We start from the raw sequence: 27,974 nt of genomic DNA on the forward strand, positions 1-27,974 counted from the left end.
AATTTTGCTTCTTGGTTTTTTTTTTTTTTTTTTTTTTTTGGTTTCTCTTCTGTGCGCACTGACTAACCACGTCCCTCTTTAAATATTAATCTTGGCCTTTTTGGTCCATACCCTGACCACGTGATGCAAATAGAAAAGGACCATTCGGAAAAATATTGGAAATATACGTGGCAGCTCAGGCCTTGCCCACGTGTTTGGAAGCATCATAAGCAGCCTAAAATAAAATTTGAAAAGAGAAGGATAAATCAAGGTGGACTCGTGTCAAAACGCGGAAGATGAGTCCAACACGTAGAACCTGAGATATTTTTGAGCCACGAAAAAGATATTTCCGAATCTCAGACCCAATGGGACACGTGGCGTCCGATGCCTGCCTCAATCCTACCGCTGACGTTATTCCTTGATTCTCTACCACGGCACTTCAGCAATAGAATACCAACACGCGTCCTTTAGCGTATAGAAACGGGACACGTTGTCCTCTCCCAAACCAGGATCTAAGTCACTTTACCAGCCATTACCTGCTCGCCACGTGTCCAACTCATACACATATATATACAACCGGGTAGAAATCCGTCGCTTCGCGAAACTCCAGCATTGTTGCAATATGAGTGCGAACCAGCGAGTGAGACCGAACCCGCCGAGCCAAGGGTCCGACTCGTCCGAGTCGGGCATACACAACGAGTGGATACTCGTCCTCGTCTTCGAGTCCCTGAAATGGGACATTCACACCCTCTGCCTGGCCTGTTTGGTCAACCGGAAGCTCCGAGCCATCGCGGAACGGATACTCTGGCGCAAACTCTGCGAGTACCGCGCGCCGCACATGATAGAGACATTGGCCAACGGCGCGCTCAACGGCCGGTTCGCCGGTGGGTGGCACGCGCTGGCGAAGCTGATGTTCTTTTGCTGTGGGTGTGAGTCAACTCGGCATTTCAAGATGAGTCGGCCCTCGCCGGGTCACTTCGTGAAGGCCTCGCGGTTTTCGAAGACGTCGGGTCGGAGCTTCCTGACCAAGAAGTGTCGAGGCGACCTGTTGTACGTGAGCGACCCGTGTGAGCACCCAATGGGCGAGAAGGAAGATGATTTGGGGATTTATAGAGGGGTATTTAAGGGATTTAGAAGATCGAGAACCAGGGCGTGCTTGATTGGACGGCAAGTAGCGCTGGAGGAAAGGGTGACCTGTCCTTATTGTGGGGCCCGCGTGTGGAGCATGACCACGGCTCGTCTCGTCCCCAGGAGCGCCGCCAGGCGGCTCGGTTCGCACGATGGCGGCTTGGACTACTTCGTGTGTCTGAATGGGCACTTGTACGGCACGTGTTGGCTCGTGCCCTTAACCGATGACGAGGGTTCTGAAGAGGAAGAGGAAGAGGAGGATAACGATGAAGATAAAGATTACGGCAGCGATGATAATGGTGGGGTCCGTGTGATTGATTACGATGAGGATCGGACGGTCACCAATGGGATTGACCGAGTAAAAATGGAGATTTGACCAGCAGAATTTGGTTCCTCTCGGGGGAGGGGAGGTGCTAGGAGGGTGGATGTAACAGATTTTTGCTGACGTGGAATATAGACTTGTACTTTATTTGTTCGAGAGTGCGTAGTTTAGTTTGTTTGACTTTGGGAGTTGTATTAATTGCTCACATTCATGAAAGTTTTTTTTTTTTTTTTTGGTATAATTTCTGTTGATTTTCGGGTCGGTCATGGCCTTGTGATATTCTAGTGGATAATCCTTCTTTATCTTTATCTTTTTCTTTTTTTGTTTTGTCGTTTCTTCGTTTCTTTTGTTTCTGACAGTTATGTTTGGTCGTTAGTCTTTATTATTAGTTACGTTTTCTAGTGGAAATGATTATTGGATTGTATGGTTGAGATCTTTCTAATTTTCAGAGCTTTCTCACATATTTTTGAAATACATGTTCCTTTATTAGACTAATTTGCCATCAATCCATGGTCAAGAGACACCGATCAATTTTCAAGAGACATTGATCAATTGTTATGTGTTCTGATATCCACCATAAACGGTTATACGAAGCGTGAGTGCAACAGATGGCAAAAAAAAAAACAATGCCAACAACGCCTCCAAGCTTGTTGTCACCATGCAACAGCTCTGAGTCTCTCAGATTCCCTAATTCTTGATCCCCAAAAGAAACCATAATTTCCATTTCTTCATCAAAACAATATCGAATTCCCCCGATTTTGCTTTCACAGAATTTGAAAGTAGCGACATTGCCAGGTATTTCCTCTGTTTTCACATTCGTTATTTTCCGTACGTTTTGGTTCCCGGTCAAATGTGGGAAAATAGAAGAGAATATGATTCTGGGGTTCTTTTGGGACCTGAAAAGCACAAGAAAGATTAGCATGTTTATACCAATGAAGAGTGTTTCTGGCTAAATTGGGAGTGTGACAAGTTCAGGAAACGAGGTCAATATAAAACATTCGGATCAGAATTTGTAGTTTTCTTTCCCGTGAAAATAACAAGGGAAAAACGTGTTTTAATATCAAGTTAGTTTCATTGAATGCATATTTCTGATTCCTTATGTTTTCTCTATCTTGGTTCAGTTGAGAATTGTTTAGAATTAAGAGGAACGAACGACATTGATTCTTATAATCTTTTTTCCACTATGTGCTTATACTATATTCTTTGTGCGTTAATACTTTGACATAGTCAAAAGAAAGAAAGATGATTCCTTGATTTGTGTAATGTGGCACATTTTTCTGTTGTTTTTGTTGTTTCTTCATTACATCATACATCTTTCCTATTTGGTGGTGTATGTTGAGCATAAGCTGGAGTTATTGGTTGTAGTTTGTGGGGCTTTAAAATTATTATGGCATATGTATTATGGATTCATTGAAATGTGTATTATGGCATGAGAGGGTTAGAAATTTTTTTATATTTGAATATCAAATTGACATAAGACACAAATCTAGTGAAAAATTCTAATTCATTCCCACAACCTTTTAAGTAACATACCCAGGAGGATAGCAACTTTTACATAATAACACTTTGTATAACAGGTTAAATTCACTCATTGAGGTGGAATAAAAGTTTACAAAGGAAAATCAAATACATGGGATATGGTAATATATTTGTCACAATTATAGCTGCCTGGTTGTCAGAAACTAAGGTGTTCCTCCTTTGTTTATATTTTCTGAATCTAGCAGATCAATAATTTTCAAGGAATCAAATGGCCACCCTTCAAGATATTGCTGTCTCAGCTGCTATTAATATTTTATCTACAGTTACATTTCTTGTGGCTTTCGCAATACTGCGGCTGCAACCAATTAATGATAGAGTTTACTTCCCAAAATGGTACCTCAAAGGGATAAGAGGCAGCCCAATAAGCTATGGGTCGTTAAGCAGATTTGTCAACTTGGATTTCAGAACATACATAAGGTTTTTGAATTGGATGCCTGCCGCATTGAGGATGCCAGAACCTGAGCTTATTGATCACGCAGGGCTTGATTCTGCTGTATATATTAGGATTTACCTTCTTGGGTAAGTTTATGGGTTACATTTCCAGTGAATTTTCATGTACGTATTTCCACTGCATGGGATACTAATGCTAGCGAGTACACAAATTACTACATCCACTATTAATAGCTGACTCTGTTTCTGGTGTGTGTGTTGTTTTTTTTTTTTTGAAAAAAAAAAAACAATCTTGATGGGTTAAGTAATTTGAAGTGGACATAGATTGCACGGTTACATATTGATCTTGTTCTTTAGTCCTGATGGATCGATTAATTTGAAGACATTTGTTTTTGCAGTTTGAAAATATTCATCCCCATTACCATACTTACTCTTGTGGTTTTGGTACCTGTCAACTGGACTGGGAAGACATTAGAATTAGAGCAGTTTAAAAATCTTACATTTAGCAATATCGACAAGCTTTCAATATCCAATGTTCCTACAGGATCGAAAAGGTGAGAAATGATATACTTAGACATACATATATACATATAATTTAAATGATTAGTTGTGTTTTTTTCCTCATTTCTCTTAGGATTATAATATTTTGGAAAAGTACATTTACTCCCTCTACTACCAAGTAATTTGCAATGTCTTTCTGAACTTTCAATTTGTGCAATGTCTTTCCCAAACTATCATTGGATTTGGGGTTGTAATGTCCCTCTTTTGCACAAAAAACAACAAAATACCATTGATAAAAAATTATGGTGTTGGTTCATTCTTTCCACAAATGAATCTTAAGTTTTTTTCTTCCAGGTTTTGGGCACATCTGCTAATGTCGTATGTGTGTTCATTTTGGACATGTTATGTTCTTTACAAGGAATACAAGATAATAGCTACTATGAGGTTGGAATTTTTGGCATCTCAAAATCGCCATCCTGATCAATTCACGGTATATTTCAACAAACTTTCCCTACATTATGGTTTGTTGTTTCTTCATGGCTTGTATACATACAGAAAGTCAAATTCTTGTAGTACTTGAACTAGATGAATTGAATTGCTTAAATATTTTTAAATACCATATTCATAGAAGTAGAAGAGTTACTGTAGCCTCTTTAATTTGAATGGATAAATACGTGGAAATGTCAAGATGTTAACACAAGTTCGAAGAAGAAAACATACGACTGAGAAAGGAAAATTACGTATTGAAGAAGAGAAGTGCTGAAGAAGAATACATGTTGAGGAAGGAAAGGGAAGTTACAATATGCGTTTATTTGATTCCTATTATTGTAATGAGAAATGGTAGGGGTACCAAGAGATGGGTACCAAGATAATGTGGAGCTTATTCATTTCGAAAGGCATTTTCCTATGTTCACAAAGAGGAGAGCTGCATAAGTATCATGCTCCATTCTTCTTCCCATGAACGACCAGCGTTGGTGACCACATCTCATCACATGGGAAAAGGAGACTCCAAGAGTCATGATAGTAGGAAAGCAATTGATGTTGTTCAGGATGAGAATGACAAGCTATTTTGTAATCACTGCTATAAATCATGCCATATTCGAGAGAGTTTTTGGCGACTCCATAGTTAGCTTCATCTCTAAATGTAACTTCCACTGGGAATATAGACAATTCTAATGATCCCTGGATAATTGATTTAGAGCCATATGACCATATGACTGGTTTATCAGCTCTTTTTTCTTCATATCATCTTTGTTCAAGCAAAGAAAAAGTTAAAATAGCTGATGGATCCCTGTCATATGTTTCTGGAAAAGGTTCAATCCTTGTAACTGCATCTATGTATCTTTCCTCTGTTTTACATGTGCCTAATCTTACAAATAATATACTCTCCATTGCTCAAATTACAGTTCATTTGAATTGTCAAGTAGTTTTTAATTAAGTTATTGCTTCTTTTAGGACCTAGTCATGGGGAAGATGATTGGCAGTCGTAGCCTATATGATGGTCTTTACTTTTTGGACTCGCAAATAAAGCAACCTGGTTGGCTTAAATATGCATACCACATTACACATACTCATGATTCCATGGCAATAATTTGGCTTTGGCATCGCAAATTGGGGCATCCTTCTTTCACTTTGTTACAATATCTTTTTTCTTCTTTGTTTTCACAGAATAATTTATCCCAGTTTCAATGTGATACTAGTGAACTGACAAAACATCACTGAGTGTCCTTTCCTGCTCATGGTATTAGAAGTATTGAACCATTTGCTATTGTTCATTTTGATGTATGGGGTCCATCACCTGTCATTTCCCTTTCTGGTTGCCACTTTTGATGATTATTCTCGTACTACTTGGGTGTACTTGTTGAAGGATAAAGGTGATATTTTGTCATGTTTTCAAACATTCAATAAGATTATTCGCACTCAGTTCAATACCTCCATTAAGATTCTTTGTTTAGAGAACGAAGGAGAATAATGTTCTACTTAGGGAGAACGGTATCATACATCAAACAACTTGTGCTCATACTCCACAATAGAATGGTGTTGTTAAGCGAAAGAACCGCCATCTCCTAGAGGCAACCCGAACATTATTGATGTACATGCATATTTGTAAGTCCTATTGGGGTGATGCATTACTTAATGCGGCACATCTCATTAATTGAATGCCATCACGTGTCCTGAAATTTAAGACGCCCGTTGATGTTGTCTCCGTCCTTGTCTTCATCATTATTTGTTTTTCCTCCTTGAGTTTTTGGTTGTGTTTGCTTTGTCCATCTTCCTAGTTCCTCCCATGGTAAATTGGATCCTAGAGGTCTTAAGTGTATATTCTTAGGGTATTCACCAACTCAAAAGGGTTATCGGTGTTATCATCATCCTATGCGAAAACATTTTATTTCTATGGATGTCACTTTTTTTAGTCCCAACCTTATTCTTGTTCTTTTGAGATTTCTCTTCACATTCAGACAGGAAGAGAAGAGAAATCCCCAGTAGATCTTTTATCTATAATGATAGATTATAATAACCCCAAGGGGTTGGCCCAAGTGGTGAAGGCCTCGGTCTTCAGGGTTTGCTCCGTTTAAGGTCCAAGGTTCAACACCTCATAGGTGCAAACAATCCCTTGGGGCCACACCCCCTGATGAAAAGCCAGCGATTTAACCAGTTCCGTGTAGGAAAACTTCCGAGGGTGTGGTGCATTGAACTGGGGTTTACTCTACAAGGGTAGGTCCGAAGGGCCCTGCCTTGGAGAGGTTTCCTGATATCAGAAAAAAAAAAAAAAAAAAAAAAAAAAACCACAACCACAACCACAACAAAATGTTGGTGAGCAAGTTAAGCCACTCGTGGAGGAATTATGAGTTTATTCTTAACGTTTTTCCCTTTTTAGTTAGGTGATCCTCCTTGTATTCTTCATACGCTTTTAATAAAATCAGCTACTTACTTATCAAAAAAATTCTTAACGTATGAAGAATAAGACTATCCTTTAGCCTCCTCTCATTGACTCTTGACTAAGGTAATCCTATATCCATTTTGGACACATCCATACTTGCAGTTCATGATACTGATATTCCAATTGCCCAATGTAAAGGAATTAGATCTTGTACTCAACACTCCATATCCAACTTTGTGTCTTTTAATAATCTTTCATTACCTTATTGGTTTTTTTTTTTTTTTTTTTTTTTTTTTTTCTTTCAAAATTGTCATTTGTGTCTATTCTCCAAAGTGCCCAGGAGGCACTTGGGGACCAAAGTAGAAGGAAGCAATGTAGGAAGAGATGAAAGCTCTTTGTAAAATAATACATGGGACCTAGTTGAATTAACTAAAGGAAAGAAGGCAGTAGGATGCAAGTGGGTGTATATAGTAAAACATATCCAATTGCTCAACATAAAGGAATTAGATCTTGTACCCAACATTCCATATCCAATTTTGTGTCTTATAATAATCTTTCATTACCCTATCAAGTTTTTTCTTTCAAAATTGTCATTGTGTCTCTTTTTGAAAGTGCCCAGGAGGCACTTGGGGACCAAAGTGGAAGGAAGCAATGTAGGAAGAGATGAAAGCTCTTTGTAAAAATGACATATGGGGCCTAGTTGAATTACCTGAAGGAAAGAAGGAGGTAGGATGCAAATGGGTGTATACAGTAAAACATAAAGCTAATGGTTCAGTCAAAAGATACAAGGCTAGGTTGGTTGCAAAATATTTCACACCGACTTATGGGATAGCCTATGAGGAGACATTTGCTCCGGTGGCAAAGATGAACTCTATAAGGGTGTTGCTTTCGTTGGCAGCAACTTAGATTGGCCGCTCCAATAGTTTGATGTAAAGAACACATTCGTTCATAGAGACCTAGAGGAAGATGTATACGTGGAGATTCCTCTTGGACTTCATGATTCTACGGTTAATGGTAAAGTGTGAAAATTGAAAAGACATTATGGATTAAAGTAATCTCCTAGGGCGTGGTTTGAAAAAATTACTTGAGCTATGCGAAAGTGTAACTACAAGCAGAGCTAGGCTAATCACACATCAAATGGTCTTTACAAGGGAAGGTAACTGTCTTAATTGTGTATGTGGATGTTTCATCCCTTCAAGGTCCAAGGTTCAACACCTCATGGGTGTAAACAATTCCTTGGGGCCACACCCCCTGGTGAAAAGCCAGTGATTTAACTAGTTCTGTGTAGGAAAACTTCCGAGGATGCGGTGCACGAGACCGGAGTTTACTCTGTCGGGGTGGGTCCGAAGAGCACTGCCTTGGAGAGGTTCTCCAACATCACACAAAAAAAAAAAAAGTGTATGTGACATAATTCTGACCAGGAATGATAATGAAGAAATACAAAAGTTAAGGAAATATCTTGCCCATGAATTTGAAATCAAAGACTTGGGAAGTCATAAATATTTTCTTGGCATCGAAGTAGCTAGATCAAGACATAAGATATTTGTCTCTCAATGAAAATATGTGCTTGATCTACTCAAGGAAACATGGATGCTTGGATGCAAGACAGTTTACAACCCATTAGAGCAAATCAATAAGTTAGGAGAGAGTGATGAAAGTTCTTTAGTGGATAAAGGTAGGTATTAACGATTAGTTGGCAAATTAATATATTTGTCTCACACTCATCTAGATATTGCCTATGCAGTTAGTGTTGTGAGCCAGCTTGTGCACTCACCCTGGGAATCTTATATGGAAGTGGCTTACCGAATACTTTGATATTTGAAATCTTCACTAGGTAAAGGGCTGTTGTTTGCTAAATATGATCATCTGAAAATAGAAGCTTATACAGATACTGATTGGGCGGGGTCAATCACAGATCAAAGATCTACTTTAGGATATTGGACTTTTGTAGGAGAAAATCTAGTTTCCTAGAGTAGTAAGAAACAATCGGTGGTTGCTAGATCTAGTGCGGAAGTTGAATTTCGAGCCAAGGTCCACGAGATATGTGAATTATTATGGTTGAAGATACTACTAACAGATCTCGGATATAATTATAAGGATTCAATGAGATTATATTGTGACAATAAGGCTACCATTAATATTGCTCATAATCCTGTTCAACATGATCGAACCAAACACATTGAAATTAATAGACATTTTATCAAGGACAAACAATGTGCCAGATTGATTTGTACACCTAATGCGATGACCGGGGAACAACTTGTGGATATATTGACAAAATGAGTGTCTAGTAGCATTCTTCATTTAACATTGTGCAAGCTCAGCATGCAAGACATCTTTTCCTTAGCTTTGGGGGGAGTGTTGAAGAAGAAAACTTACTGCTGAGAAAGGAAAATTAGAGAAATGTTAAAGAAGAAAATGTGTTGAGGAAGGAAATGAAAGTTATGATATGCGTTTATTTGATTCCTATTATTGTAATACATAAGTGTATTTTGATAATTGGTTGTAAAATTTTCTATTTAAACTCGTGTAAATGTAAGAAGCATATCATTGGGAATAAATTTCTCATCTTTCCTTTCCCAATTTTTTTGATAAGTAATTGTATATATTAATAAAGCACAAAGGGGCGCTTTCCTTTCCCATTTTTCTGTCTTCCTTTTCAATTATAGATCCTCCGGAATTAACTTTTTACCCAACGTTGATTTAAGCTGCTTATTGCATAAAAATTGCACTCCTGGAGGAATATAAAATATTCTTGCAAATAGTTATGTCCCAAGCAAAATGCAAACATGTATAGATACCCATTTATTGCTCCCATTAGCTTTGATTTTAGCCAGCAGTTTATAATGTTGACTCTGAAGTCCATTTGCAGGTTCTTGTGAGAAATGTTCCCCCGGATCCAGATGAACCAGTCAGTGAGCACATTGAACATTTCTTTTGTGTAAATCATCCTGATCATTATCTGACACATCAAGTGTGTAACTTTACCATAGTTTTGACTGATGAAGGAAGTAGCATATAGTCAGCTCATGAAGCATCATGTCTTTTAAGTTTTGTAGGTTGTATACAATGCAGTTAAGCTTGCAAAATTGGTTGCAAAGAAGAAGAGCTTTCAAAACTGGCTTGTCTATTACCAAAATAAACATGAGAGAAATCCCTCGAAAAAACCAACTACAAAGGTACTTTTCTCAACATGTTTGACTAGTTTTCTTGCAGAATCTATATGGTTTTCTAACTGAGATCTCCTTTTGTCTTGTATAAAATGAAAAGGGTAAATTGCACTTTTTCCTCTTAAACTACCGCCCTAATTGTACTTGCACCTTTAAACTATGACTCATTGGAACTTGGACCTAAAACTACTAAAATATTTTGAGTTGTCCCATGTGTTAAATTTGGCTGTTATTTTAGATGGAAGACATCATATGTGGCTAGCACATGCATTTGACACATTTCAGAGTGACTAATTTGCCTTCATTTGTGTGAAATAGTGATAAAAAAAAGAGTTGATGCAATGTTCAAATGGAAATGTCTTTTTTTTTTTTTAATCATTATTATTAAAAAACTGTGTTTCCACACAAAATATGGGCAAATTAGTCACTTTGAAATGTCTCCGATGCACATGCTAGTTAGGTGTGATGTTTTACATCCAAAATAACGGCCAAATTTGACAAGGTGCAATGCCAAACATTTTGATAGTTTAGTGAGTTGTAGTTTAGAGGTGTTAGTGCAATTGGGGTGACAGTTTGGAGGAGCAAAGAGTACTTTACACAAATAAAAATGATCTAATATTTCATCATGGTTGAGAATTCATGAGATCATCTCATATTCCATTACATATAGACAGGCTTTTGGGGACTTTGGGGGAGTAAAGTGGATGCAATTGACTACTACACTACTGAGATTGGGAAGTTGAGTGAAGAAGTAAGTCTTGATTTTTTCTATTTTCCTTCTTTAAGATTCTATCATTTAGTGCACTATTTCTTTAAGCTTCTTACTTTGCTATCATTACATTATTCTTCATAATTATTATTATCTATGGCCATGTCTGCAAGCATATAGCAAAGGATGTTGCAGTTCCATCTCATTCTCTGTCATGTGGTGGGTTTTACATTGTTGCCTTTTCTGTGTTGGTGGTAAATAGTCCATCCTATATCATATTTGTTTGAAATTCAGCATTATAAAATAAAATATGGAGATATGACAACATGGATTAAACAATTGTCAACATACAGTTGTCTTGGTGATTTGGTGGAAGAAGAAAGCACATAAGAGTTTTTAAGCCATTTGTGGTGATCCTACTATATAACGCAGACCCTTTTGATTTTAATTATGGTTTTATGTAAAACTAGAAGAGAGAACCTCAGCTGACATGATCTAATTAATAGATTTATGATTCCTCTTTTGTCTCCTCTAGAAGTTTAATAATGTTACTTCATTCAGGAAGATGCAGAAAGAGAAAGGGTAATTAGTGATTCTGAGGCTATAGTTCCTGCAGCATTCGTTTCATTCAAAACCCGATGGGGAGCAGCAGTCTGTGCTCAAACTCAGCAATCAAGTAACCCTACAATTTGGTTGACAGAATGGGCTCCAGAGCCACGTGATGTCTTTTGGGACAATCTTGCAATTCCATATGTCGAACTCACTATTCGAAGATTGCTCATGGCTGTTGCTCTATTTTTCCTTACTTTTTTCTACATGATACCAATAGCATTTGTTCAATCTCTTGCCAACATTGAGGGCATTGAGAAGGTTCTTCCTTTCTTGAAGCCACTAATAGAAAAGTAAGTGTCTTTTTCTTCTACTATTTAATGCATTCTTTCTGTATGGCACATTATTCTTACTTTGCATATAATCTATACTGTTTATCCTTAGTTGTACGCTGAATTATTGCAAAAAAAATGTAGAGTATCTTTTACCTTCCTCTTATCACCTTATATAAAGTAGAAAAGCCATTTCCAACTTTCAGGTGGTGGGTATTGAAAAATAGCTAAAGCTTCAAATGTTTGAAATCTTTGTTGCAGGGATGTTGTCAAGTCTTTTATCCAAGGATTTCTCCCTGGCATTGCATTAAAGATATTTCTTGTTTTACTTCCAACAGTTCTTATGACTATGTCCAAAATAGAAGGTTTTATATCACTCTCATCATTGGAGAAGAGATCAGCTTCAAAATATCATCTATTCATACTTGTTAATGTGTTTCTTGGAAGCCTTATTGCTGGAACAGCACTTCAGCAGCTTAAGCAGTTTATTGAGGCACCCACAGGAGAGTATGTTGCTCCTTTGTAAAAATGGTCTAATATCAAGTATATTTTTTGAAGTCTTCTCTTATTTTATTTGCTCTATGTAAACTGCAGAGAATTTTAATTGCCTTCATAATATTAATCTCTGGAGATATCATAACCTATTTTCCTACTGGCTGCTCTTGCAGTTTCCCCAAAACCATTGGTATGTCAATCCCAATGAAAGCAACATTCTTCATCACATATATAATGGTTGATGGCTGGTCTGGAATTGCTGTAGAGATCCTCAGATTGGTTCCATTAGTTATGTTCCACATAAAGAACACATTTTTGGTTAAGACTGATCAAGACAGGGAGCAGGCAATGGATCCTGGTTGCTTGGATTTTGCTACATCTGAACCTCGGATACAGTTTTATTTCTTGCTGGGGCTTGTGTATTCAGTAGTAACACCAGTACTTCTTCCTTTCATAGTTGCCTTCTTTACTTTTTCCTTTGTGGTCTTCCGTCATCAGGTACATCAATGAACATAATTGGCTAGCATCTTCAAATCTTTTAACATGTGTGTATAAATGCATAAAGTAGGAGGTGGTCTGTGGAGAAAAAGCAAAGAGATAATGAATCAAATGAATGTGTATTGATGAGCTTCGTTCAATGCCATGAATTTACTTGAGTATTCATGATTTTAACTCATTATGTGATGGTCTCATGGCCTTAATTCTTCTTTTTTGGCCTTTTTTTTTTTTTTTCAAGATTATCAATGTGTATGACCAGAAATATGAAAGTGGGGCAGCATTTTGGCCAGATGTGCATCTTCGCATACTTATTGGCTTGATTATAGCTCAAATTCTCCATATGGGATTGTTAAGTGCGACAGGTGCTGATAAATCAACAACACCATGGCTCATTGCTCAACCAATTTTGACAATCTGGTTTCATAAATTCTGCAAGGGACGTTTCGAATCTGCTTTTGTAAAATTTCCATTACAGGTTAGTGCAAACACCTTTAAGTATGATTGTTTGCAAAAATTATGTTATAATGGCCCGAGTTGCATTGAGCATTTGTCTTCCATCTTTATGATAATAGTGAAATCATAAGAGTATGGTAAAAATATAAGTAACCTTTTTTGAGTTTTGATGATATCACCGACATATCCTGAGGTTGTGGAGCAGCTTCATTCTGGTTTCTTCAAGTTATCATCTTTACATAAAGGACAACCCTCACTTCTGATTTTGATTAAAATGGAGACTAAGATCAAAGCAGGAATTCTTTTACATGCCTTTTTGTGTTAGGACCTCTTATGGAAAATAGGCTTCCTTTTAGGGCAAGCCTAATCCTCCTACTAATTGATTTTGATTCCAAACTTCTCCACTTCATTTGATAACACACGGTTCATTTTGAAATCACATTCTTCATAACATGCCAAAGGCATACTACCAGGATTCATAAGTTCATTTTGAAATCACAGATTGATTTGTTATAAGTTCAAACAATAGGGGACCAATTCAGCAAATTTTCCAATTTCCTATGAATGACATTTAGAGCATGATTGGGATTTGTATTTGAGAAATAAAATTTTCAAGTTAAAAAAACGTTTTTTAGTCATTTTTGGACCTTTAAAAGCTCTTTCAATTTTTTAACAAAACGGGTATTTTTTTTCTTTAAACAGACTTTTCGAGTGTTAAACGTACTTTCAGGCCTTTCAAAATGCATACCCAAACAGGCTCTTAGCCTAATACACCAGATGAGGTTGCCAATGGTGTCCTTAGAAAGCTGAGTGAAGCTGATAAAAACAAGTTAAACAACCAACACCACCTTATTATGAACTACTGGGGAATTGTTGTTTTTCCTTGGCCATAATTTTTCTTAAAAGATTTTTGTACGACAGGAAGCAATGGTGAAGGATACACTTGAAAGGGCAACTGAACCAAACCTGAACCTGGAAGCCTATCTTCAGGATGCTTACATACACCCAGTCTTCAAGGGCGGTGAGTTGGACATACCAGTAGCCATGGATGAGGAAGAAAACAATCCACTTGTTCCTACAAAGAGGAATTCTCATCTTGGTAGTAAACATGGTTCTGAAGTCAGTCCTGAAGCTGATATTTGAGATGATAGGAAAAATGTCATCTGGATTCTTTGTAGATGCACAATGATTTTTAATATTCTTCCCTCATGAATGCTCATAAAGTGATGATATTACATTTCCCTTTTCTTTTCTTTTTTTTCTTTTTTTTTTTTTTTGTTTCTTATTCAAATTTGGGAATATACCAGGTTAGAAGTAGGGTGGGTAATTTTTTATATGACTCGTCTATCCGACACGAAATTAGCAGGTTATAGTTGAAGGGTTTGACTTGTTTAATTTAATGAGTCGGGTTAGGGTTAATCTACATAATTTTATACTCATACTATGACACGACACGAACTTGGCCCAAGACATTTATGGCTGATAATTTTTGTCACGACTCACAAACTCGATTTGATCCTACCTACCACCTTTGATCAATGTCACTTAGCATTGTATCCCGTGAGAAACAATTGATGGTAGTCCAATCTTCATGTGATATCAACCAAGTTCATCAACAAAGATCCATGCAACATGATTGTCAATTTCCTTTCACATATTAGTTTCCGACAAAAGAAACCCCTCCCCCACCAAAAAAAAAAAATATAGAAAACAATTTTCAAAAATATCAAAAATCAAGCAATCCTTGCCACAAAAACTAGTTTTTTTTTTTTTTTTTTGCCACAAAAACTAGTTGATAAACATAAGCATTCTCCGGTTAGTAAAATGGTTCCTCAATCATGTTAATAGAAAGCCCTTTTTGTAAGCTCCCTATAAATTTTATCTCCAAGAGAAAATTGAAACTTATTCACCTTTCAATCCAAACCAGAGCCTGCCAACAGAAATATTGAGCATGAACCGAGATCTCCCGCAATTGGGTAACTTCATGTAAAAGACTGTCCAAACCTTACTTATTAAAACAAGTGCTTAAACGGTTTGAACAATTGGAATTCGAGCAGCTTCAACCTTACTACACAAGATTTAAATCTGGTTTAATATATGTCACTTAAGGTCATTTAAATGAGGATTGCATTCTCTTTCTTTTGGGCATTTAAACTTTTATGCCAACATTGACACACTTTTGGCTTGCTTCATAAATAACAAACAAAATCTAGACAATATCATCACCTTAATATAAGCAGTATAGTAAATTTGTTTAAGTATGAATTATTAGTATTAGCGATATTGGATTCTCCTTAATACTCTGATGGGGTTGGGTCAAGCTATGGTTAGGGAGTACCCTCCTGTGCGGATAGGTGCTACTCTAATCACGCCTAAGCATGATAGCTACAATGAGTTTTCCCGATCTACCATTTTCGCTCATAAAATATATATATAAGAAAATGGAGAAATTATACTTTAAGTATGAATTATCAAAGGCTTGAATTTAGTAAATTTATATTATAATAATATTTTTATTATTATGCCATGAAATTTTTTCTAAAAACGTGACCTCATGTGAATAAAGTGTTAAGTATGAATTATCAAAGGCTTGAATTTAGTAAATTTATATTATAATAATATTTTTGTTATTATGCCATGAAATTTTTTCTAAAAACGTGACCTCATATGAATAAAGTGGAACTCGAGTAATACGATCCACAAGGAAAAACTGTTCCTTCTCAAAGTCTCAAGATCTAACGGCCAGGATTGAGCAACCTGTGGTGTTCTTATAGGGAAAGCGAAGTGCGATTAACGAACACTAGCACTTCCATGTTCTTCATCTCTATCAGCTTAGCTGCGTTGTGCGGTGACAATACAATCTGTCCCTGCATACTTTGTCTTCCTCTCAACTTTTCTTCTCTCTCTCAATCTCTCCCCCCATTTATCCAATGGAAAATTTCGGGTTTTCTCAGTCGATGGTGTAAGTTTCATTGCCACTCTCACTTGATTGTGCTAAATTTTTGGTTTTGGGCTTCTGGGTATCATTGTTTTGATGATTTGAAGTATTTTTTCTGTACTCTAGCTTTTCTCTGATTTATGTTTTTTCATATTTCAATTGGGTATAGTTCAATTTTAGAGTTTATTAGCTTCTCTTTTTTGCTTGGATGTTGATGAACTCGTTAATGATTGTATTATCATATTTCTATTTATGATCAGTCAAACACCCTTTGGTCATTCTCAGTGGTTGCCTTTTTTTCTCTCTCTATTTTTTTTCTACAGAATTCAAATTATCATATCTTGGGAAGTTACTTTAGCCATTTGATTTCCATGGATCCTTCGTTAAGATCTTGAAGTGTGATTTTTGTTCCATTACACGTATACATATTTTATTTTTCTTTTGTTTAGTTGAAGCTATGCCGGGATGGTTCAATTTAAATTTTCATGTATTATATTTTAGTTTGGATTCTTTTGCAATCTCTATACTTGTCTACCCTCAGAAATCTGTGATCGTGCAATTGTTGGTAAACTGTAATGTATTTTCTCATCCGTTTCTGAGGGTGTTAGGACATCTTGTGGACATTGAATCAGTTAATTGCATTTTAGGTGGAATTTAAAATGATTATTTTGTTTTTTATGTTAGCAGTTAAAATGAGTCTATGCATTGCTGTGAATGATTATTTTACATAATTGCATCTTAGGAAAATCAATATCTTGTCTGTACATATTTTGGAAACTATTCTGGTGATCGTGGTGGTCAATTGCTACTATTCTTCTGACTTGTGTTTCGCTTTAACTATATGTTAAGTTTTCTTCCGTTACTGCATGTAATTCAGCCTTTTTAGTCGGGCTCTTTTTCTCCAACAATACTGATTGAGTTTGGTTATGCAGTTAAGTCATTCAAGTAAAACATTTTTTCTTTAGTGTGTTTATTGCTATAATTTAATATTGCGGAAATTGGCCACTACATTAGATGTTTTGCTTTGATCCATGGATTAACTAATTTCTTACTATTTTGATCAGAAAAGTGTTTCAAATTTAGGACAGTCTCCTCGTCACTTGTGAACATCCTATCCTGTTCTGTTTTGGGATTATATGCATTTGGGACAATAGATGGCAACGCTTCCACCATCACTTGCTATTAGGGCCTACTGTCTAAAGTGTGGAACCAGTGAATCTTCTAAGCTGTCACCTACCTGTCATTATATATGTAGAAACCAAATCAGATATGGCTTCGAAAAAATTAATTTGGAGAGAAAGCTTGTTTGTGAAGAAATTGCGCAGACTGTCGGAAAAACTTCTTACCAGCGTCTTGATTCAAAAGTTTATGCTACATCACGAGTTTTTATTGAGGAAACTGAACAGAGAGTCGCTACAATTACTGAAGCTGAAGATCTGGAAAGGGCATCAACTTACTTATTTTGGACAGAAGATGGTGGTCAGGTGAAAGTTTCAGTTAGAAAGAAAAATGTCAAATATGCTGTGTATATTGAAGTTTCATCCTTGCAACTACAAAGCAGTTATGATAGACTGGTATTGAGTTGGGGTATGTATAGAGCTGATTCATCATGCTTCATGCCTCTGGATGTTCGAAGTTCAGTGCCAGATAGTAGAACCACGACCAGGGAAACCCCATTCATGCATACAGCTTCTGGCAGGTTGGTACTTGACTTGGAGTTTGAAGCAAAACAAATTCCCTTCTATCTCTCATTTGTTGTAAAACCGTCTTTAGGTTCTGATCCGAGTAGCTCAGAAATTGAAATTAGAAGTCATAGAAAGACGAACTTTTGTGTGCCAGTTGGTTTTAACAGAGGCTATCCTTCTCCTTTGGGCCTCTCCTTTTCATCTGATGGTTCCATGAACTTTGCAATTTTTACAAGAAACACAGAAAGTGTGGTTTTATGTTTGTTTGATGACACAACAGCAGATAAACCCACTTTAGAGCTTGATCTAGATCCTTACGTCAATCGATCAGGTGATGTCTGGCATGCCTCATTTGAAAGTGCGTGGACGTTTGTGAGCTATGGTTATCGATGCAAAGGGCCCCTTCTTCAGAGAAATGAAGATCAATTTGATGCGGGGAAAATTCTTCTGGATCCATATGCTAAGATCATTGGGAATTCTGCTCCTAGTAGTGATGGATCTAGGTCGGTTCTGAAGTATCTTGGACGATTATGCGAGGAACCTGCTTTTGACTGGGGTGATGATGTTCATCCTGACTTACCAATGGAAAAACTAGTGGTTTATCGGGTGAATGTGAAGCACTGTACTCAGCACAACTCTAGTCAGCTACCTACCGATGTAGCAGGGACCTTCTCTGGTTTGACAGAGAAGTTGCAGAATTTTAAAGATCTCGGCTTGAACACCATTTTACTGGAGCCAATTTTCTCATTCGATGAGAAAAAAGGACCATATTTTCCTTGTCATTTCTTTTCGCCCATGAACCTATATGGGCCTTCTGGTGGATCTGTATCTGCTATCAACTCAATGAAAGAGATGGTGAAAAAATTGCATGCCAATGGGATAGAGGTTTTGTTGGAAGTTGTTTTCACTCATACTGCTGCTGAAGGAGCACTGCAAGGAATTGATGATTTGTCCTATTATCGTGTGAATGGAGTTGCAGATTTGGAAGCAACAAATTCTTTGAATTGTAATTATCCTATTGTGCAACAAATGATTTTGGATAGTCTTCGACATTGGGTGACTGAGTTTCATGTTGATGGATTTTGTTTCATAAATGCTTCATCTCTTTTGAGAGGGTTTCATGGAGAGTACTTGTCTCGACCTCCTCTGGTTGAAGCAATAGCTTTTGACCCACTACTTTCAAAGACTAAGATCATTGCAGATTGCTGGGATCCACATGACATGCTACCCAATGAAACTCGATTTCCTCATTGGAAGAGATGGGCAGAAATGAATACAAAATTTTGTAATGAGATGAGAAACTTTTGGAGGGGTAAGGGTCTTCTTAGTGACCTTGCGACACGGCTTTGTGGGAGTGGAGACATCTTTTCAGATGGGCGAGGCCCATCATTCTCTTTCAATTTTGTTGCCAGAAATTTTGGACTATCTCTTGTGGACTTAGTCAGCTTCAGTAATGATACATTAGCTTCACAGTTGAGTTGGAATTGTGGGGAAGAAGGACCTACGGATAACATCACTGTCCTTCAAAGAAGGCTTAAACAAATCCGAAATTTTCTCTTTGTCTTGTTTGTTTCACTGGGTGTTCCTGTTCTTAACATGGGAGATGAATGTGGTCAATCTTCTGGCGGTTCCCCTTCATATACTGACAGACAGCCTTTTGATTGGAATGTTCTACAGACAGGTTTTGCCGTTCAAACCACGCAATTCGTCTCATTTTTGAGTTCATTTAGAATGAGGCGAGGTGACCTACTTCAGAAAAGGAACTTCTTGAAAGAAGAAAATATTGACTGGCATGGAAGTGAGCAGTCTCCACCTAGATGGTCAGACCCATCCTGCAAATTCCTGGCCATGACATTGAAGGCTGACAAAGTGGAGAGCCCCTTGAGCTCTGAATCTTCACATCTAAAGGGTGATTTATTTATTGCTTTCAATGCAGCTGATTGTTCAGAGAGTGTTATTCTACCCCCACCTCCAGACAGAATGTCATGGCGCCGATTGGTCGACACGGCCCTCCCATTCCCAGGGTTTTTCTCAACCAATGGTGAACCCGTTCTTGAGCAGATGGCAGGATTAGTTGTTTATGAGGTGAAGCCTCACAGTTGTGCTCTATTTGAAGCTAGCAGCCTAATAAGTAACTGAAATCTTCCCCTACCCCCTCTTCCCCTTCCAAAATGCAAACTAGAAGTTAAACTCTTACTGATGTAGATAATGTGAGAATAAGCTTAAGTGCATCAGATCAGAATGTCCTTAAAGTAGGCAATAGCTGCAGAAAACCCTGTGTATATTCATCAATTTCTTCAATAGGATTATTATTTTATTTTGAGCAAAGGATGTCAAAATTATTTTTGTCTTCCTTCACTTGTATGTTCAAAATTACAAGATAAAAAATTAATTTTTTTTTAAACTGCTTCGAGCGATTATCGACATAAATTGGGGTTAAAGCACTCTCACCAATGAACACACCATTATGTGCAAAAGTGGATTTCCGTGACATTATAATTTTTGGTTATGCAGGACCAATAGACTGAAAAAAAAAGTTATATTCAATACAGCATGGTATACATGACTCAATGTATAAATGATCACTGCTTGAGTTTACTGCATCACAACATGGAGAAAATAATTCCCATTATCTTGGTCCACCGGTTGGTAAATTTGACAAATTTTACAAGAATGGATGAGACAATTACCATGCATGTTTTGTTTCACTGAAATAAGCTTCATTAACATAACAGCACTGAGTTCTTTGAAGAAGAAGAAATTTTTTTGCTGTTTTCCATTTTAATCGTTTCCTCCCAATATTTTCTTAAATATGAAGCTTGGAGTCGTTTTCATGTACTCTTTCAGCTTGGTTTAATGATATTTCCTTTTATCCATGAAGGGAAGAATAGAGACAAACTCCAATTCAAAATAGTGGGCAAAACATACCTTTTTACAGATTAACCTTAATAGGAGTAGAAAGTTCATAATACAAATACAAATGCTTCATCAAACTGTGGATAACATACAAATTTGGTCGAAAGTCTTTAACACAACCAATTAGAGGTGAACCAAGTGGCAAAACTGGGATTCCCAAAACCCCCAGCCTCTCTCCTACAAGGGGAATTGGCCACAGAAGGGACCTGAGTATGGATGGCTACCATTTCAAATTTATAGCCAGGTCTAACAGAGCTTCTACTTGGCGTATGGTTTGTTGTTTCTCCTGTTTCTTCAACCTACTGGCAACAGATTCAGGATCAAGCCCCTGTGCATTCTGTGCTTCACTTTGTTCAAACTTTACCTCTTGTAGCAATGCATCAACCTCTCTAACAAAGTCTACCCTTAAAAGTGCATCATCAGCTTCAAGTGGAGGTCTAAGTGGCCCTTGATGCTGTCAAAAAAAAGAAAAAGAAGCAAGCTGTTATGAAGCTAAATAAAACATAGTTTAATTTGATCATTAGGTCATATTCAATCTTGTTGACATATATCATCTGCTCTAAAGTTCAATGAAGCAATCCCTGGATGGTTAATCTTATCCTGAAACGGTACATAATCTCCCATTAGAAAAAATTCTACCATCTTGGATGTTGGGAGAACTGTGTTTTCCATTTTCTCCCCAATGGAAGAGAAATTCGTTTTTTCCCCCATTTTGTCTAGCTGTCTAGGAATTTTCTACATGTTATTCACAATCAATACCAACTCCTATAATATCTCAACCTATGCTTTCATGAAAGAAATAGTTGATGCATTTGTCCCTCGATGGAGAGATGGTTCTGGTTCTGACTTAAGAGGGACTGATGCCACTCCTGATTATTCAACACACATTTAAAGAGAGAATGGTTTTTTAGAATCACCAATATGTCAATGTATACCTCTAAAGAAAGATTTCTTTGGTATCAGCTAAAACAAAAGGCATCATAGAGTTGAGACGAAACCTAAGATCCACGCATTCAGGACCAAAAAGAAAAAGGAACAGCTGATTGTAAGATGTTAAAACAGATCCTTGAGTTCCAAAAGAAACATACTTGTTAGTTGTGTCTATCATGTAATTCAGCTAAAACCATAAGCCATTCAATTTTCATTTTTGCACTTAAAAAAAAAAAAAAAAAAAAAAGAAGAAGTCATTTTTGCAGTATACCTTATCAATGTCAAATCCTGCTGGAACAAGAATGCTAAATGGATCTTCTCTTGGAAAGGTATCAATCATGCGTTTTTTGCATTCTTTCAGCCAGCCTTCGTCATCAAACCCATCATGCATATTCAAAAGATCGTTGAGCAGTCTCATGGCAGGAGTGGCCTCCCTTTTCAAAATCTCAGTCTATATGAAGTAAAGTACAGATCTTGTGATTCATTTCCCCCCAAGAAAGGTATAGATGAAAGAAAACTACAAAATGAAAAGAAAGGGGCTAAAGGAATAATTATGGTGCAAGATGTGCTAGGCTGGAATAATTCTGTAAGGGTTTTAACTTCAAATCAGCATGATTTCAAACAAGATTTAATGAAGTTCAACATTTGGTTTCAACTTCAAATATCTCAAATTTCAAGCCAGTCCACAAACTAATCCCAAGTAGCATAACAAAAATCTTGCAGAAAAAGCCAAACAAATAAGGTTATTATTTCAACCAAGACCGATTGATGCATAACCAGATTAAGAAATGCAGTAAACTACCTTTTTTTTTAAGAGACAAAATGCTTTATAAATGAAGGCAGACATTCCCAAATCCCAGGTGCATGTTGGATGCAATGTGAATAAAGAATGAAGAACAAGGAGAGAATGACACATAAGCAAAACAACATGTTTTGAGATTCCGATGATACAAAATACTTGGAAAGCATTATTAAGAGAGGAGAAATATTATCAAGGTTTTAAAATTCAGCATTAGAAAGGTTAGAGGAAAATTTTTAAGAAAGTTTACAACAAGAATTGCTTTTTAGAATTTTTAAAAGCTTATTTACAGCTAAATATTGTACGGAAGTAGAATTATTTTCTCAAGTTCTTGAGAAGTTTAGGAAGGTCCAAAGCCATTTGCATATTGAAACTCACAACTTTAGGCCTGGCAGCTCTTATATATGAAGAATAATGCACACCTCAACCCTTCTGTATAACAGATCAAGACTTCTTATAGCATCCTTTTCTTCCTGGAAAAAATGAAAGAAATATTTGAATCAGCACTAGAGAGAGAGCACTATCAGAAATCCTATTGACCTCATACTATAGTAGAAAGATTTACAAGGAAGAAATAAAAGGAAAAGGAAAATCCATATACTGAAAAGAACAAAGGAGTTCCAAAATTTTTGCTTTAAAAGAAAAATACAAAGTAAGATGTCTCAGGTAATTTTGTTTATTAGACATATATGATTACAGATATTTTGTTGGATATCAATATTCACACTGAAGGTTCAATAGTCTTTTGTTTTTCTACTTGCATGATACCTTGTTCTTTTGCAAGTGAGAGAAACTCCTAGAAGAAGACATTTAACTCCCTCTTTCTTAAAACAGTCATATTTAATACAATACAGAGTAACTTTTGTCGTGAGTCCTTAATATGGACGGCTTGCTCATAAGAAATAGCTGATGTCACCACCTTCTATATTTTAAAAGACTCAACTACTATTCTGTCTTCTATAGCACTTCTCACTTATTTGCTCTACCACATGAGGATTCTGGGACATTATTGTGATTTGGAAATTCCAGGCCCTTTTTTTCCGGATGAATAGAACTTCCAGATCTAATCAATGGTACAAATCGTTTTCTTCAAAATTTTGCGTAACCAGGTGTTTTTTTCCGGAGGAATAGAAATTCCAGGTCTAATCAATGATACAAATCCTTTTCTTCAAAATTTTGTGTAAAAGCTGACCTTCACAAAAATGCATTTGCATATTTATTTAGAAATCTTTGAGACTTATGAAACTAATGCTGGAAAGCAATAAACACTCCTATAGATAAAGAGAAATGTTATAACTGCAGCCGTCAAATTTGAAAATTAACAGTGATGACAAACACTCACAGTGAACATTAAAAAGTAAATTCACAAATAAAGAATGTATGGAGATAATTACACTACAACAACATTGCATTAGAAGAAAAGATATCAAGGAAATATTAAAGATAATAAAAGACCAACTTACATCACGTCGAGCAAGATCGCGGCGGTTCCATATGACCATTAGAACAAGCTCAGTGAGTTCTCCTTTCTCTGCAGCTTCCTCAATTTTCTGCATACAAGAAAGTTAAATGACACAAAGAATGCATGAGGATGGACAACATTGAAATGGGGTGTCTTTAATTAGAAGGCAGAAAATTTTACTTTGTAATGAAAAGAAAAGCAGCCAAAAAAAGGAAAAAAGAAAGGGCTTTTCCTTTACAGAAGGATTTATATCAACTTGTAAAGCCTAAATCTCTTGACAGATTAAGCCATTCATGAGGTAATGGCTTTTGCTATTGTAATTTCTGATTACCTCTTCCACTTCTTCAGCAGCTAGGATGAAGCTTGCAACCAGTCTCCGTGCTTTTTTGACATCTTCTTCTGGATACCCCTTCAAGCGCATGCCAATTTCACGATACTCTTCGACCTTTCTTTCCTCTTCTTCCTCTTCATCTTGACGTCTTCGATGCAACTCCTTTGTCTTTTCACGTTGCCTGGCTTGCCATTCCTAACCTAAAGAAGGTTAATGCCAACTCCAAATAACGCATATTACAATGACCTCAACATAACAAAAATTTCAATCTAAGTTTTATATTCATGCTACAAATTGTTATATATAGAATGAACACTATTCAAATATTCATAAATCAGGACCCATGTGGTCCATAAATCAAGGCCAGATGATCCTAAATTGAGGATTACTCATAATTGAACAAAATATATCAAGAGTAAGGAAGCTTAACATTGGACTAAACAATACGATAATAAGAGTAATAAAATGGGGAACACAAAATGAAATGATCTAGTTGATTTACTTCTAAGTAGTTGTTGCCATACTATCAAATACATCAAGCTTGAGTTTGAAGGACAAAGAAAGGTGAATAATATTCAAAATCAATTTTTCTTAACTCCTAAGAGTTGATCGTGAAAAGTGCTTCATCTTTTAACTTGGATGTCACTTGTAATTGCAGAAACATATAAACTCAGATTACGCAATTTATAAGCTGTAAAGGCATTATGTTAAGGTTGTTATGGAAGGCACTTCTAATTGACCACGAGAACAGTCTCAACTTAGGCTATTGTGATATTTTTCTTAGTTGCTGGGTGACCATTCATGATGTATAGCAAACATACATTAATAAAATTTAATCAATGTCAGACCTACTAAATTCTTCAACATTGCTAAGTGAAGTGCAACTGAATCCGGAGTAACTTGCTCAGTTTGTGATATCAATGTAATCCAACCCACAACTTTGCTTGTAGTCAGGACTAAGTTGACCACAATCAGTGGTCATTTAGTTATCTACTCAAAAACAAACCAATAGGGCCCATTACAATAATTTCCTTTAGCAAATGTATGCATAGAGGCTGCAATTAAACCTTTGATCGTACACTATATCTATGGACAAAAATACATATAACTAAATCTACAATAGACCCATCTCAGGAAACCGAGAAATTTGAACACCCTTTCAGCTGAATCCTCCAAAAGTAATGAATATCCGAAAATCGACATAGCAAAACAAGAAAATGAGAAACACCCAACTAAGCAAAAGTGCAAAGCATTTCATAGCTCATAACAACGGCTACATACATCATCATAATACTCCTTGGGAAGCCCATCTATGAGCGGCTCATCCTTACTCGTGCTCCTCCTCAGAACTGATTATCAAATCCACAACAGAAAAAGATAAAAAAAAAAAAAATAATAATAATAATAAAAAAAAAAAGCTTGTATAATTGGCAAAATCTGAACTTTAAAGGAGCAAAAGCCGTATTTGTGGTGGCGGGTACTAACCTGAGTGGGTTGAGTATTTAGGCTTGAAAGGAGACGGGTATGGAAATACTGGAAGCCTTGCAAGGACAACAGAGCGAGTTGATAATGGCGGTGGAGGTAGTAAGCACATTAGCTCCAGGACCCTTGCCTCCATTTTCTCCTGAGATACCTCCCAGAGAGAACTAATAGGATATTTATATTCATGTACTTTAACCCCTAAACTTTTATCCGATTTTACAAACTCTTTCTATGACGTTTCAAATCTCTCATTTTAGATCCTTAAACTTTCGATTACTCTTAATTATAATCATTCTGTTAATTTTAACCGTTAAAAATATAAAATATCCTTGGTTTTTATTTTTTAAAAAATAAAAAAAATTTGAAAATTAAAATTTTATACAAAAGTCAGGAGTATAAATATCATGTAACGTTTAAAATCTGACGAAAGGGTCCACATTGAGAGTAATTGAAAATTCAAAAATTCAAAATGAGAGATTTAGAAGTTTATGATGAATTTGTAAAATTGAGTGAAAGCTCAAATGACGAAAATGAAGTTTCCTTATATTTTTAATAATGCTTCATTTTAGCATGTACTTGGGCCTGACAACGACTGCGATTTGCCACTCACTTTGGGCTCCTCTCAGCGGATTTGGATCCCCCATTGATTTTTCTGGAAAATTTCAGTAGAGTTCTTAAAATTTTAACTATCTTTTAATTAAATAATTTATATTTATTATCTCAGTATTTATCTCTCAACTCATATTTAATAACAAACAAATGTCTCACAGTCCAAAAGAAAGCATTTTTCTAAATTATTCTAGATATGCTTGAGTGAATCCAAATAGGGTCGTAAATGAATCGAATTATTTATAAACAATTTGAATCGACTTGTATAATCTTGATTTGAGTTTAGTTCATTTATTAAACGAATCAAGCTTGAACTTATCTCATTTATTAAAACGAGCTGAACATCTATAAACTCGGTTCAATTCGTATAAGCTCGTCTGAATTCATATTACTTTATTTTCATTATTTTGTATAGTTTTGTTTTTAACTTTATAATAAAAATATCTCTAGTATTTTAAAAGATAAAAGGAAATTCTCTTTTTAATGTTATAGATATCACTTGAATTGTTGTGATTGTAAATCTTGATGTTATAAGTAGGGCTCGGTATCGATCTGGTTAATGGTCTTATCAGTTGGTAACCGATAAGCTATCGGTTAACCAAATCCTAACCGATTATCGACCGGTAAGAAATGTTACTGAAATTATCGGTCATATCGGTAATCAGTTAACTGGTCAGTTAAATCGGCTTTTGGTGGGCTTTTAACTGGTTGCTAATTGGGCTAAAAATTAATTGTTTTGGAGGCCCAAATACGTTTTGTTGGGTTAAAGCCAAAAATAACTTATTAAAAATTAGTTATTTTGGGGTATATTTTTGGCTAAAATAGCTTATTGAAGCTTTTTTTTATTTTTTATTTTTTATACTGATCCACTACAATATAAAATAAAAACCAAAACGACGTCATTTTGGTTTCAATAATAAATATAAAATTATAAAAAACTAAAAATTAAAAAATCTTATCGGTCATATCGGTTTTTCGATAACAAATTATTAATTGACCGATTACCGACCGATAAGCTTATCGGTATAAAATTTTTAACCGATTACTGACTGATAACTATCGGTTACGGTTACTATCGGTTCGGTTAAATTCGGTAATTAGTCGGTAATCAGTAACCGGTTAATCTGCCCACCCCTAGTTATAAGATATTGTAAATAGTACATTAAAAAAAAAACAATTATATGATTTATTACAAATCTAAGATTGGTGATATTAATTTTTAGGGATAAATGCAAAAATGCAAAATTAGTCTATGTAGTTGGCCTAATTTACAAATTACTCCATATGGTCTAAAAAATAATTTATAGGTCCCTAGGGTAAGCCAAAATAACATTTTAGTCATTGAACTCATTTTCTGTTAAATGACTTAACAGAAACCGTTACATTGCCACATCACATCCAATAAAAATAAGACGCGTGATATTTTTTATTTATGCTTTTAAAAAATGACAAATAAGCTTTTCCACGTCATTTTAAGGCTCCAACACACACTCCACGTCAAATTAAATAAACATAATCCCTCTATATCCCTCGTGCCGCCGTCGTCTTCATCTTTCCCCAACAATTCTTGTCGTCGTATTCATCTTCATCTTCATGCCATCGTCTTCATCTTCCCCAGCGATTCTTGCCGCCGTCGTCTTCATCTTCCCCAAATAAAATGACACACACAGAGAGAGAGAGAGAGAGAGAGAGAGGAATAGATTGTTTCTAACGTCCAGAAACAATTTTTGAAGATGCTTCAATGCCCAAAAACAAATCCGAATTTTCATAGAAAGACCGGCCAAAAATGCACTAATCCAAAAATGCAGATGCCCAAAAATCTTAAAGTAACTCACAAATCGAAGATCATACCCATCGGAAGATGAAGACGATGGAC

General features: G+C 36.2%; 4 protein-coding genes across 5 annotated transcripts; 3 read left to right on the forward strand and 1 right to left on the reverse strand.

Moving 5' to 3' along the window:
- The first annotated feature begins 601 nt into the window (after positions 1-601).
- LOC132169076 (EID1-like F-box protein 3) lies at positions 602-1,483 on the forward strand. The gene has a single exon (XM_059580164.1). The coding sequence runs from the start codon at positions 602-604 to the stop codon at positions 1,481-1,483; it is 882 nt and encodes a 293-aa protein (XP_059436147.1).
- A 1,693-nt stretch (positions 1,484-3,176) lies between these two features.
- Positions 3,177-14,089, forward strand: LOC132169077 (CSC1-like protein At4g02900). Its single transcript, XM_059580165.1, has 11 exons — positions 3,177-3,487; positions 3,757-3,912; positions 4,214-4,349; positions 9,613-9,714; positions 9,800-9,919; positions 10,581-10,661; positions 11,181-11,521; positions 11,762-12,007; positions 12,169-12,493; positions 12,732-12,968; positions 13,868-14,089. Exons 1-11 carry the CDS (start codon positions 3,177-3,179, stop codon positions 14,087-14,089), a joined length of 2,277 nt encoding a protein of 758 aa, XP_059436148.1.
- A 1,601-nt stretch (positions 14,090-15,690) lies between these two features.
- Positions 15,691-19,878, forward strand: LOC132171482 (isoamylase 2, chloroplastic). Of its 2 annotated transcripts, none has more exons than XM_059582802.1 (2): positions 15,691-15,908; positions 16,949-19,878. In XM_059582802.1, exon 2 carries the CDS (start codon positions 17,039-17,041, stop codon positions 19,706-19,708), a length of 2,670 nt encoding a protein of 889 aa, XP_059438785.1. In that variant the 5' UTR covers positions 15,691-15,908; positions 16,949-17,038; the 3' UTR covers positions 19,709-19,878. The 2 variants fall into 2 exon arrangements, with proteins under 2 accessions (XP_059438785.1, XP_059438787.1); XM_059582804.1 differs by having other exon boundaries at positions 16,954-19,878.
- A 595-nt stretch (positions 19,879-20,473) lies between these two features.
- LOC132170632 (protein PALE CRESS, chloroplastic) lies at positions 20,474-25,645 on the reverse strand. The gene is made up of 7 exons (XM_059581679.1): positions 25,493-25,645; positions 25,289-25,356; positions 24,008-24,202; positions 23,678-23,764; positions 22,637-22,687; positions 21,687-21,866; positions 20,474-20,939 (listed from the first exon to the last, which is right to left on the reverse strand). The coding sequence occupies exons 1-7, from the start codon at positions 25,623-25,625 to the stop codon at positions 20,706-20,708; spliced, it is 948 nt and encodes a 315-aa protein (XP_059437662.1). The 5' UTR covers positions 25,626-25,645; the 3' UTR covers positions 20,474-20,705.
- Between the last annotated feature and the right edge of the window lie 2,329 nt (positions 25,646-27,974).

Source organism: Corylus avellana, chromosome ca2 (genome assembly GCF_901000735.1).
Source record: "Corylus avellana chromosome ca2, CavTom2PMs-1.0".
In the NCBI taxonomy this organism is placed as follows: Eukaryota; Viridiplantae; Streptophyta; class Magnoliopsida; order Fagales; family Betulaceae; genus Corylus; species Corylus avellana.

Excerpts from the sequence above, each read along its gene's own strand:
- LOC132170632 (XM_059581679.1), bottom strand. The coding sequence starts at position 25,625 with ATGGAGGCAAGGGTCCTGGAGCTAATGTGCTTACTACCTCCACCGCCA. Across the intron at positions 24,203-25,288 it reads CCAAGGAGTATTATGATGAT|GAATGGCAAGCCAGGCAACG; the intron begins GTATGTAGCCGT and ends TCTTTAGGTTAG. Across the intron at positions 22,688-23,677 it reads GCGATCTTGCTCGACGTGAT|GAAGAAAAGGATGCTATAAG; the intron begins GTAAGTTGGTCT and ends CATTTTTTCCAG.
- LOC132169076 (XM_059580164.1), top strand. The coding sequence starts at position 602 with ATGAGTGCGAACCAGCGAGTGAGACCGAACCCGCCGAGCCAAGGGTCC.
- LOC132169077 (XM_059580165.1), top strand. The coding sequence starts at position 3,177 with ATGGCCACCCTTCAAGATATTGCTGTCTCAGCTGCTATTAATATTTTA. Across the intron at positions 9,920-10,580 it reads CGAAAAAACCAACTACAAAG|ACAGGCTTTTGGGGACTTTG; the intron begins GTACTTTTCTCA and ends CATTACATATAG. Across the intron at positions 12,008-12,168 it reads ATTGAGGCACCCACAGGAGA|TTTCCCCAAAACCATTGGTA; the intron begins GTATGTTGCTCC and ends CTGCTCTTGCAG.
- LOC132171482 (XM_059582802.1), top strand. The coding sequence starts at position 17,039 with ATGGCAACGCTTCCACCATCACTTGCTATTAGGGCCTACTGTCTAAAG.